Source organism: Mauremys reevesii, linkage group 1 (assembly GCF_016161935.1).
Source record: "Mauremys reevesii isolate NIE-2019 linkage group 1, ASM1616193v1, whole genome shotgun sequence".
Lineage (NCBI taxonomy): Eukaryota > Metazoa > Chordata > Testudines > Geoemydidae > Mauremys > Mauremys reevesii.
In genome coordinates, this window is record NC_052623.1 from 203,875,623 (window position 1) to 203,889,247 (window position 13,625).

Sequence of the window (13,625 nt, forward strand, 5' to 3'; positions counted from 1 at the left end):
AGGAAACAGTCTCAAATCCTGAACTATAGCTGTCAACAGTGTTCCAAGCTATAATTAAAGTCTAATATGATATTTAAAGTTTCTTCAATTTATCCCAGCTCTTAATAATCTTTTGCAAGATATTTTAGCAAGAATTGCCCTGCTTGGAACCAGAGTCAAGACAAACAGTGACCTTCAGCCAGCTGATTCCAGAGAGTGCTACTACCAAGTAGTTTGCATGAAGGTTCCAAGGAGCACACATTCTGCATTTACCTTGAACATTCTGAGTATATAATGGCCTATTAAAGATTTATTACCCTATTTATTACCCAGACAACGCTGCCAACACTTCTCTTACTCACCACAGTGGGCATATTGAGCAAGCACTTATTCTGCACTACTGTTTAACCACATGGGCTCCTCCCAAAGCTTAAGTTAAAAATACTCATTTTACCTCGAGTTGTGGTAAACATTAACTTAAGTGTAGTTTAACTAAATCCAGATTTTAACCAGCACAGACCACATTCTGTGGACTACTCTGCAGCCATAAATCTTTTCTCAACCTCTTTAGTGCTGGCAACCCCCCCCCCCCCTTTGGACTTTAAAATAATTGAGACCCCACCCCCCACCCTCACTAAGACCTGAAAAAATTGGGACCCCCTACCTTAAATATCATTAAGTAAATTATGAATAATATTCAGGGCCGGCATTAAGGGGTGGCAAGCAGGGCAATTGCCGGGGGCTTCACACCACAAGGGGCCCTGCAAAGCTAAGTTACGTGCTTCAGCCTCAAGCTCACCACCCAGGGCTCAAGCGCGAGCCCCACCACCTCAGGCTGAGGCATGTAATTTAGCTTTGCAGGGCCCCCTGTGGTGTGGGGCCCTAGGCGACTGCCATGTTTGCCACCCCTCAACACCAGTCCTACATTTGCGACCCCCCTAAACCTGTCCCACGACTCCCCTGACGGTCACAACCACCAGCTTGAGAAATACTGCTCTATTATAAAGACAGATGAACCACAAGTTAAATTTGAAATGGATTTCTTATGATGAAACCTGTTCAGCATTTTCCCATTATCACGTTATAAGATAAGTAAATTACTTCAGAGGAAAAAAGAAGGAAGTTAAGTGGAATTACAAAAACACTATTAAACCTTGCTAATCCTAATCAGCTCAAAGGCTAATTTTATTAAGATTTCTTTTTTAAAATGATTTAATACAGTCACTTGCCTCCTAGAACTTAAGACAGTTTATACTAGACTGTTTTCCCTCTCAATTAAGGCAGGGTGTTTTCTAGTGGTTATCAGAGGAGACTGGGCAACAGAACTCTGCCATCAACTTCCTGGGTGACCTTGAGCAAGTTGCACGGGTGATTTTCAGAAGAACTGAACACCCACAGCTCCCTCTGAATTCAAACGGAGATTTAATGCTCAGCACCTCTGGGGGAAAAAAATCAGTTTATTTGTACCTCAGTGTCTCAATGTGTAAAATGGGGGTACTAATATTGACCTACTTCAGAGGGATTGTAAGGCTTAATTAGTGAATATTTATGAAGTACTTAGAGATCCTAAGATCCTGTTGTGGCCATACATAAATCCTCCCAAAGCCCTCCCCACAACCTCCTCTCTCAGGCAGGGCAGGGATCTTGTTCTGAGTGACTGTCACTCAGGCCCATCACCTGGGCATCATCTTTGACCCAGAACTCTCGAGAATCTCATATTAAGTCTACGTTTAAATGGTGCCAATTCTTTCTGCATAACATTTCTAAGATACAGCTTTTCCTAGCCATCCACTGCTAAAGGTTTTATCCAGCCTCTCATTGTCTCGCATCTCAATCACTGTAACATCCTTCTCTCTGGCCTTGACAAATGCCATCTTGACCTGCTCATATCCACTCACAATGCTGCTCCAAAGATCATTCTCCTAGGCCAGGGGTCAGCAACCTGCGGCTCTTTGGCTGCCCCCTTGCGGGCAGCTGTATTTTGAGGGAGTGTGAGGTACAGGCTCTGGCCGGGAGGCGCTTACCAAAGACAGCTGCCAGCCGGCAGCGCAGCACGGTTCTGGCTCCACGCAGCTCCTGGAAGCAGCTGGCTGCTGACACATCTTTGTGTTCCCCTTGTGGGGAGGAGGGCAGTGGGTTGCCATGCACTGCCCGCGCCCACAAGCACCGCCCCCGCAGCTCCCATTGGCCGGGAACCATGAGGAGGGCGCTGGGGGCAGCGTGCGGAGCCACCTCCCCACCACCAGGGGCATACAGAGACGTGCCAGCAGCCAGCTGTTTCCAGTAGTGGCATGGGGCCAGAGCCCTGCTGCCCTGCCGGCCGGCAGCCGCCTGTGGTAAGCGCCTCCCGGCCAGAGTCAAAACCCCCTCCTGCAACCAAACTCCCTCCCAGACCCCGTGCCCCCTCCTGCACCAGAACAGAGCCCCCTGCTGTTTATATTCAAAATCAATTTCCACTGAATGTCAGGCTCACTCAAAAATCCAATTACCCACAATTTAATAACTCACCCACCCAAATAAAACCTCATATATGCCCACTCTCAAACTCTAGGGAAGTTAGACTCTGGAACCAACCTTTGCAGCTTTCACCCATCATTTCTAGTCTCCAACCTCTTCTTTAGAAAAAGGTTTCTCCCTCACTTCTGAGCAACAGCAACTAACTGGCCCTGTCCTCAATGGAGGCAGAACCATGCTACCTTCAGCCTAGCAAAAATGCACGATAACCCTGTTCGACAAGGTTGCACCCAGTACTGTTTTTACACAATGTCATAGTACTTAGCGGAAAGTGGATTCTTTCAAAATGAAGTGGTTAAAATTAATAGAGACACTGTACACAGAACTCATAATACGCCACTGGACAACAGACCTGTATCTTGAACAAACCTATCAAAGCCATATCTCAGCAAATAAAGGAGCGCCATCTAGTGTTCATAGTGGGGCTGAATGCTTCATTTAAATATTGTCAAATTAGAGGCGTTATCCAATTTCTTATTACTTTAAGACATTATATTTAGCATGTGGGTAGTAGCAAATATTGTATAATAAACTATACTTAACTTGTTGTTTTCTAATAGGAGAAAATCAAAGATAAAGGCTTTATAAAGCCAACATTTAGACATGTAATGTACACAAGCATTCTAGAAATTATAAGTGGCATGGACTGGGGTGTGTGCCCTAGCAGTCAAGTCCTCTTTACCCAGAAAATGTTTGAAACACTGGGGATGTGGTTGATTACATCCTGTCTCCAAAAGTGCCAGTACCACATGCTTCAGAGGAAAATGTGAGAAATCCTATGATAGTCACGTTTGGAGTAACCAACCGATCACGGAAATTTCTTTCTTACTCCAGGCACACAACAGTTACCATGAGTTCTGGAACAGAAGGATTTTTACTTTTTGTATACATTTATCCTGTGTAAGGAAACTGTGGATGTTCTTATTATCCAAATTGATATCTGCTAAGCTCCCAGACTTAATTATGTCATGTGACCATGAGTCCCATGTGTCAATTATACTTTCTTTTAAAACTATTTCCTTTTGTCAGTTTTTAATTTGCCACCTTTCAATTTCATTGACTATGCCTGGACTACTGGATTTCATTCCTGGATCTTCCATGAACTTTCTGGGTTACCTTGGGCAAGTCACTTAAACATTTAATAAACAAAAGCACTACTGAGAGGTGCTTGTACTCCAGAAGTAATCACGGAAGTTCAAGGTATTATTAGCACTACCATATAAAAGTAAAAAATGTGTTATTCCAAAAGGAAACTTTTAAAAAGGTGCTAACCAGCATGGCATCTAGGCACAAGTGTTAAAAAGACAGATGAGCTTGAACATCCTCAAGTTCTAGAGTGTTTAAAAGACAGAATATACTTAGACTTATACATGCATCCATTTAAAAGGAGCATGTATATCTCATGTTTTTGATGCTCCTTAACAGTTTTTAAGCACACAATCATAACAGAGACCATTCCTGTAACCAATGTTTTGAGGCCTGTGCCCATCTCTAATTAAACACAAAATATTAAACAGCCCACAGTACACAACCCAAAGGGATCACTTTCAGCACAGCCTTTTTTAGAGCTACCATTCAAGGGACTTTAGTTAGTTTATCTGGGAGCCATATGGTATTGCACTGTTTGTAGGTGAGGGTTGTTTTATTTTCAAGTTCCTTTAAGCTGCAGGTCCAATTATGTGCATATGATTTTAAAGTTTGTAAACATGCAGAGAGTTGATAGCCACAGTGCATAATGAAAGGCATAAAATTAGGATAACATTGCTCTTTCCTCTTTGATTTGGGACATCCCACTCACTGGTTTCCTAAATCTTCATACCACACACACACAACTGCTATTTCTGAAGGTCTTTCATCCAAGAAAGAACACAAGCCAACATATTTTAAACACCATACATTAATATGGGGATAAGGAAGGATGACTAAAACAACTGAGAAGTTTTGGAGGTAGGGGACAGCTAGGGGAACGCAGCTGTATAAAATATAGAAAGGATCTCAAGTCACATAACTCCAATCAGGATATCAAAAATTGCCTCTCAAGTAGTGGAGTGTTTGGATCACTTATACCGTGATCACTAAAACAAAACCAGACAATCACAGAACCCACTCCTGCAAATACCACTAGGTACAACACTTATTTCCATGAGTAGGCACATTTGTACAAAAGGAGCCTAATTAAACAGAAATTTAAGTTAGTACCCTCCTGAGTAGGCTCAGTTAGCAGAAATATTTCCATTCAGTTCTTCCAGGGTTGCTCCCTCCTTCTCTTCAGCCCTTTATATCTCCTAACGAGGGTAATAAAGTCCAGATGCTTAAGCTGACTGGGGCAAAAATACAGCTGTCTTCCCTCAGTCCACGAAAGCTGTAAAGGGAAGGAAGAGCTGCATCTCCTTGACCACTGTGGCCTGTATCTGTGCCTGACCTATTTACATACCTGCTTGGGTTTTCTCTAGTGTAAATAAGGGGCAGGGTGTTTCCGGTCCACAAGGATCTCCTTCAATGAGCCCCAAAGGGTTTGTACAATCCTTCAGAAACGAAAGGAGAGAAGTCACTTTCAGCACAATGAACATAGTGTGAAAGGCTACTGTGGAGGCAACATGTTAGGAGACTGCTTTGGGAAAGAGTTGATTTTTGTGTAAAGATAATCAGATCTTAAGAAGGGAAGTAAACAAGAGAGTGGATTGCTCAGGGGGGTTGATAATTTCAGGGTATAGAGCAGTAATTAAAAAGTTGTTACCACCTGATTGTCATTTGGCAGCCTACATGAAATAAATTAATGGTCTCACTCCAATCCCTAATGGACAAGTTTCCCCATGACAACTGATACAAACTAGCCCTCTTGTTGGCACGCTCAGCAGAAACTCTAAGAACTGAATAGACTATGGAGACTGAACTCTCTTCTTCTCTTCCCTAGGTCAATCTTGGAGAAACATGGCCAGGGATTGTTCATTAAAGCTGGAAGTGTGCACTCATACGCCCACACAGCACCTGTTCTGTGACTAAATAGAGGATTTCAGACTCCTAGGCTGTCAACCTAGCATCTTGCAAAAGTACCACATTCACCACAAATAAAAAGGAAAAGGAAAAGTTAATCACTACAGTTGCTGAAGCTATGAAGTATGTTGGTAACAGACATTATCTTCCCCAATATCCAGAGGGAATGCAATCACATCCTTCACAACACTTTCAAAAGACTAGTGATTTAGGTTCCCTACTTTTCATATACCCATCTTGAGATACCTTGGACACACAAAAATTAAGGCACACAATATAACTAGCTACTAAAGAAAATTTTGTCTCAATAGTCTGTTCTTGTGAGGTCCTATATGCCCTCAACTGATGTCCATGGCACATTGCAGGAGGTTCTTAGTACCTCAGTTTCAGCCTCCAGACCACATTTGTGCTATTTTTAATTCCTATAGCAGCTGACTAGTATTGTTAGCTGCCTATTACCCCACTGTGCAATATCACTTGGGGATTAACAGGATAGTGATCTCATTTCAAATACACCATCTGCATAAAGTATGTTATTGTCATTCTTTGGCAACTAATATTTTAAACTATCAATTATACATCTAATCACTTTTATGGACTCAATAGTTCTCTTCCCTGTATAAAATTGGATGCCTTCAATCTACTATTTCACCAGTCTCTTCTTATCGGCTAGGCAGCCCTTCACCCAAAGGTAATTGACCGTCTTCGTTTCTCCAGAGCTGACAGTAGATTTATTGAAACCTATACAATTGCAGTGTCCAGATCCTGCTTTTGACAAACAAGAAATAGCTCTGTGATAAGACAGCCTTAAGTACAAATATTACCCACACAAAATCTGCTGGGACAATTTCTCTGTAAAACCACTGACTTTGGCATCAGACCTTAGGTTAAAATAACTAGTCAGTCTAGACTTTGCACTGCCAATTAAACTCCATAAGCTTCTTTTACTTTCAGTGATGGCTCACCCAGCAAATCCTGGATCTCTTTCACTTTATCACAACACTTGAAATGGATTTAAAGTAATAAAAATGATCTGACAAAGTTATTACAAATAAAGAACTGCACCAGGAGTCTGAGAACTCCCAAGAGACAACTTATAGGTGACGCAATGGGAATTTATTAATACAGGATTTAACCTTAGCAGATGTCTACTTTGTCTCCTGTGCTGGCAATTACTTTACACACATCACTCAAACGAACCATAACTTTGGATGTATTAAAAAGATTTTTTGGAGGGCATCAACTTCTGCAAAGCTGAGCTATGATTTGGCCCATCCGGTAAGTTATTTGCATGTCACACAGGATCTTGATTTTGTCAACTTTACATAGGCAGAGTAGTACTTTACTTGACGTGTACTATAGTCCCATAAGGGTGGCAGTATGGACCCAAAATGAGTAATTGGAACAAGTTTTCTGTGGGTCAATCAGACAAACATAATGGGAAAGGTTGTTTTATTTTGCATTACTGCACCTGTCTTTTTATCTGATTGGATGCCAAGGGCAGAAGCCTGTATCTTTGTATCAGTTTATTTTCTAATTACACAGCCCAAAAATTCCAGGATATTATTAGCCATATCGTCTACAGAGTACAAGGCCTGTCTGCCCAAAGGGTAACTTAGCAATAGTGGAGCACATTAGTTCAGCAAGGATCCCAATAAATTCTCCTAGGTTCTTCATCTGAAGATTTACCAGCCAATGAGCTAGATAAGGCCCACAATTATGACATTTTCTTTGTCTGTAATGGCTTTTTTTAGAATATTGCACATATCACTTTATTTTCATTTGCACTGAAATGCTGCAGACAGGAGTAGTCATGAAGCCAATGAGTTAGGAAACTCCTCTTTGTGGCTCATTTAGTCACAGAGGTTTCTAACTGAGAACTGGAGGAGTCAGCGGCCATGGCTCACATATCTACACTCCTGTTAGTATTGAGATCCTGCTCTGGTACATCAGTTGTGCTGAGCCCATGGATGCAAACCATGATCAGGCAATAGAAAAGCACCTTTTCTTTTTATACCTTTTTAAAGAGGCCTCTTTGAGAAAGGAAATGCCATCCTTTTAAATTACAGCTGGCTGTTCCACAACAAAAGCACATAGAGCTGAGAACAATGTTGAGTCAAGTCTATTATAGAAAAGCTGGCCCTTGTCATACAAAGAGTTTTTACAGGTTCTATAGGATGGAAATAACCTTAGATGCTTTTAAAGATGCAAACAAATGGCCAGATCCTCAGTAGATCTATGCCAATTTATACCATCTGGAGACTCCTGCAATGGCGGGAATTCCAAGTTTACTGCTGCTGTAACACATTGCCATCTAGCTTTAGAAATTTTCAAGAACACTGCAGTTAAAATCAAGTCAGAACTACAATGGTGGAAAAAGCAAGATGGCAATCAGAATGACAAGACAGTAAACTCTGACATCTCTATGCCATACAGAGCTAGGTTGTGATATTTAAAGGAACCTAAGGAAGTTGGCACCCAACTTCCATTGAACGTAATGAGACTACTCATAGGCTTAATATTAAGCATGTGACTAAGTGCTAGCAGGATGGAGGGCTTGCTGTGTAATATTGGACAAGTCACTTTGTCTCTGTGTGTCTCAGTTTCCTCATTTATCAAATGGGGATAATATCTGCCTACCTGAGTGTTGCTAAGATTGTTTGCAATGAACTTTGAAATTGACAAGCACTAAGAACTATTATTTTAAGGAGTAAAGAAAATGAAGGCCCCAGTCCTCCAAGTGACTGCACGCAAGCAGACTACTGCACCCATCCAGAGGTCCATTGATGTCAAAAGACTGTGTGTATACACCAGAGCACTTGCACGCAGTCACTTGCAGGATCAGGGAGTAAACCAGTTACTCCTACCAAATGGCATGCTACTGCATCTGGATTTGCTTTCTAGATTCACACAGAGTGTGACAGAGACATTGTTAAAAAGACATTTATATTTTAAGAGGCATATAATGTTCCTACCCATCCTTGTGTGAGATTATATCAAAGCGTATAATTTTTATTAAAAACAGTCAAGTAAACACCACACTTGACACCTTCTGCTGATACACGAGACGATTCCTTTAGGGTGTTCACCACTGTATAATCTACAGCAGGTGCAGATCACACATGTAGACAATGAAATCCACAAATGTAATTGAGTTACTTCTCTTTGCCACTGGAGGGCAATGTTTCAAACTGTTTATTAATATTAGCTGATCTCTAAACCAATGCACTAGCACAGAAAGGCAAGAATTTAAAGAATATTTCAGAGATCCTCCGCTTTCCTTCGTTCACATCAAAATTATGGGCCCAATTCTACAATTTATAAAGACACAAATCCTAATGTACTGCCAGAAAGGACTGCATCACTGGTCCCAATATAATTATACTCTGAATATTTTTGCATCATAAATAAGACCAGTGTGAAACTGATTCAGTTAGAAGAACAGGAGTACTTGTGGCACCTTAGAGACTAACAAATTTATCTGAGCATAATTTGTTAGCCTCTAAGGTGCCACAAGTACTCCTATTCTTTTTGCAGACTAACACAGCCGCTACTCTGAAACCTGTGATTCAGTTAAGATTTTAATTTTCATGGTTCCACAGCGACAGTGTGATTTGTAATAGTTTCTCTTCAAGGAGTTCTATAAATGTTTTAATGAATGTCATCATAATTCTTATATACAGTGTTGTTGCAGCTATGTTGGTCCCAGGATATTAGAGAGACAAGCTGGGTGAGGTAATGTCTTTTATTGGGCCAACTTCTGTTGATGAGCGAGACAAGCTTTTGAGCTTACAAGAGCTCTTCTTCAGAAGTTGGTCCAATAAAAGCTATTACCTCACTCACCTTGTCTCGATCATAATTCTTTGTTTATACTGCTGTCTGGGAGCAATACTGTAGCAAAGGGTCTGTCCGACTTTCTGTCCGATTTTCAGGATACAATAATTACCTTCAGGATGAATTTTGGTTTAGAGTATAAGGTCTGAATCTACAGGAAGGAACATTTTATTTTTAATTCAATATTCTTGAGACAAGCTGTTTTTGAAATGAAAGTTGCAGTTATTAACACCCTTCTGATGTTCAGACAGAACATTCACTTTTTAAGCAGGACCAGGTGTATAATGAGTTACAAGGTGTACAATGGCCACATAATTTACCTTTCTGCTAAAATGCTGCATGAATTTCAAATAATCCAGATACATTCCTAAAATGGCTATTTTCACATCATCTAGTTTCTTAGCTTGTCCTCACACTATTTCATGACCACTGCAGGAGGAGGCTATGTATGTAAGTGGCTGGGGCAGCTGGTAACATACAGAAGTATGAGGGACAGAAAGAATTTAAATATGCTCCTGGAAAGGGTTGTGGGAGGCTTGTATAAGCCAGGGGCTGCCATCCTGAAGCTTCTACCTATTTATACAGCCTTCATCACAATAGTATCTGAGCACCACACAATCATTAATGGATTTTTTGTCCTCACAACACTCCACCGAGGTAGGCAAGTATTACCCCCAATTTATAGATGGGGAACTGAGGTACAGATTAAATTAAGTGCCTAGCCCAAGGTTGCACAGGAAGTCTGACTGAGTGGGGAACTGAACCACTAGCCCGGTGCCCTATCCATTAGAACATCCCTCCTTCTACACAGTGGAGTTCTGCTCATAGAGGGATTAGGAGTTCACCACAGCAGGCACCTTCCTCAGATGCATAGCTATTAAACTCTTCTCCCACAGAGTTTAGGAGCTCAGCATGACAGACATCTCCCCTGCTGTATATCTTCTAAGACTCACAAGAGTACAACTCTGCACTGGCACTGCTTAGGAGCCTCTTTCCTCCTTTTCCCCCTATACAGCGCTCTACCTCCTTCTGCCACTGCCTATCCGATGACACCTTCATTTTAGCAGTCACACAATTTAACAAAATTGTTTTGTAATTAATATTGTCACATAATTCCATGGAATTCAGTGCCGTTCTCCCACATAACTTGACACAAAATCTAGGGTTAATGTCACACATAATACAAGGGCCTTGCTTATAAGCATTACGATGTAAACAGAGTAACTCTGCTTCTCGTAACAAATATGGACTGCAGTGAGAAACTGGTCTTTTGTTAGAGGAAACAGTAAAAAAAAATCCCACGTTTCTTAAAAACAATTTGTGTGTAACTGATTCCACCTTACAGATAAAGGGATGCTTGGAAGCACATCACAGTCATAACAATTACAGATTGCTACAAAAGGGTGGGTTTCACTAAAATACTTTCTACGCTGATTGGTGCAACAGGACTGCTGCTGACACAACTTGTTTATCCATATTTCTCCTGGGATGATCCAACAGAATTTCAAGATTTGAAGATTGACAATGACTTTGCCACTGAGGTGGGGAAAACTGATCCTACATTATGTTCTGAATTTTAGTTTATAAACAAAGCTTCTGACTAGGATGGGGAACCACAAGAGAAATTGGAGCTGTTTTAAGCAGGCATTAAAGTCCAAATTATGCCTAGAATACATAAACAGGGCTCTCATTAACAGAAATAGGAATTTTGCATTTAATCATACATATTAGAGGACAAAATTGGGTCTAAAGTTTCTTATCAGTATCAGTCTTGTGTTCTCTTTTAGACAGTGAGATTCAGCATTTTATAATCTTCAGGTGCTTGTTCATCAAAGTCCCTCAAAAAGCATTCTATAGTTTTGTTTGCATTATTAAACATGAGCCAGGCACTAATGGAATCAAACTGCAATTGTTTCTTTTTTTAATCCATTAATTGCCTCCACCTTAGGCCTGGTCTACACTGGGGGGGGAAGGAGCGGGGAGGAGAATCGATCTAAGATACACAACTTCAGCTATGAGAATAGCGTAGCTGATGTCAACGTATCTTAGACTGACTTACCTCCCATCCTCACGGTGCAGGATCGACGCCCGCGGCTCCCCTGTCGCCTCTTGCCCTGGTGGAGCTCCGGAGTTGATGGGGAGCACGTTCGGGGGATCGATTTATCGCGTCTAGACAAGATGCGGTAAATCAATCCCTGATAGATAGATTGCTACCCGCCAATGCGGACATACCCTTAGAGAGGGGGTTTACACTGTCTCTTGAGTTTCTGTATGAAACTCCAACTACTTGTGCTTAAGGTCAGCCCTGCATTAAAAGGCCAATAAAGCATTAACAACAGATCTGCTCACAACCTCAAGAAACTTACCCAGTTAGGTACCCAATAATATTTTGCAATTTCCTAGTACCATTTATTGGACAGTTTGAACATAATTTATAACCATTAACAGATTAAGCTTCACAACATCCCTGGGAGGAGGTAAGAAAGACCAATGGAGAAATTAGCCACAGAGAAGAGAAAGGAATTTGTCTAAGGTCACGGAGCAAGGTATACAGGAGGACTGACTAAATGATCACAATGGCCTTGGAATCTACTAAATCCAAGATTAGCAATAGAAATAACAGATCTCAGTGGAGTTACACCAGGATCAAATTGGTTCACTAACTGCACACTATTTCTTGCTTTCTCCTCTTCTTTATTTTGTAGCATACCCAACACCACACATTCTAAAGGCTAAAATTGGGCCTTAATTACTTTGTCAACACCAGGAAAATCAGTGCTTATATTAGAGCAAGGGTGGGCAAACTTTTTGGCCTGAGAGCCACATCTCGGTATGTAAATTGTATGGAGGGTCAGCATGGGATTGGGGTACACGGGGCGGGGATGAGGGCTCCAGCTGGGGGTGCAGACTCTGGGGTAGGGTTGGGGATGAGGGGTTTGATGTGCAGGAGGGTGCTCTGGGCTGGGATCAAAGGGTTTTGAGGGTGATCAAGGCTGGGGCAGGGGGGTGGGGCACGGGGGGGGCTCAGGGGTGCAGGATCTAGGCAGCACTTATCTGAAGCGGCTCCTGGAAACAGCAGCCTGTCCCACCTCCAGAGGCTGGGCCACGCCGCTCTGCGCACTGCCCCCGCAGCTTCCATTGGCCAAGGTTCCTAGCCAATGGGAGCTGCAGAGCTGGCGCTTGGGGCAGGGCAGTATGCAGAGCCCCTTGGCTGCTCCTGCTTCTGTGAGCCACACAGAGTGGAGCAAGGCAAGCCCCGAACCCTGCTCCCCTGCGGGACCTCGAGGGCCAGATTAAAAAGTCCAACGGGCCAGAAGCGGCCCGCGGACTATAGTTTGTCCACCCCTGTATTAGAGCAACTGACACCAAGAGTGCAGCAGCAACAGTCATTGCAACAATGTCAACTCTGCTGTAGAAAGGGCTGGAACATTTTTACTACCATGCCATGCTAACAGCTTAACACAGGGACAGCTGCCTGGTGGCTGGCAATTATTGAACTACAGGTACTAACTTTACCAATCCAGATGCACTTTATGTCACAACACAACTCTTCTGCCTTGGAAGAGGATGCTTGAGAGGTGGCAAACCAAAGCTCAAGCCGGGGCTGGATGCCAAGGCTCCTGCTTCACCCAAGGTGGTGGAAGGATGGAGACAGGGGTGGGGCCTGCCCAGCACCCATTAGCCACACATGTTCTCCCTGGGAGTGGTTTGCAGTGGGCTGGTTCTGCTGCCAACACCCCGCCGGGGCCCCTCACCCCACGTCTGCTGCCAGGCAGAGGGAGAAGGGGGCTCGGCCACAGGGTCAGCGGTCTGGGGCCGGCGTGTCCTTCTGCCCTGAGTTTGTACAGCGCCTAGCACCACGGGGCCGGGGGCCGCTGCTGGGCGCTACGGCAAGAGAGGATGCGCCCAAAACGAGAGCAGCCCCCGGGAGCCGCAGGGCGCGCGCTGACCAGCCGCCCCGCAGGGCAGAGACACACACACCCCGCCGCCACCGCCCAGCCGGGTCCCAGGGAGCGGAGCGGAGCGGAGCCAGCCCCCCCCATCATCAGTGGCGGTGCCGGGGGCCGCGGGGGCAGAGGACTCCCCCGCTCCATGGGGTCGGGGCGGACCATGCGCCAGGAAGGAGGGCGGGGGAGGGTTGCAACGTCCATCCCGAGTACAGCCCCCCCCGGGCCCTTGCCCCTCACTCACCATGGTACCGTCCGCCCCCTCCGCCTCCGGGCTCGGGCGCAGCTGCCGCCTAAACTCAGCGAGACACCGCCTCTCACCAAGCCGCTTCCTGGCAACCGAAGCCCCACCCCCGC

At 43.7% G+C, this 13,625-nt stretch overlaps 1 protein-coding gene across 3 annotated transcripts in view; it reads right to left on the bottom strand.

Moving 5' to 3' along the window:
* The window catches only part of NME7 (NME/NM23 family member 7), a 172,620-nt gene extending 159,007 nt beyond the window's left edge, over nt 1–13,613 (bottom strand). For 2 of the 3 annotated variants that reach the window (XM_039527496.1, XM_039527483.1), the window contains exon 1: nt 13,513–13,613. In XM_039527496.1, coding sequence (XP_039383430.1) covers nt 13,513–13,515 — 3 coding nt within the window. In that variant the 5' untranslated portion in view covers nt 13,516–13,613. Of the gene's footprint in view, nt 1–4,692; nt 4,771–13,512 lie in introns of those variants that run through there. The other variant, XM_039527489.1, reaches the window with a different exon arrangement.
* Between the last annotated feature and the right edge of the window lie 12 nt (nt 13,614–13,625).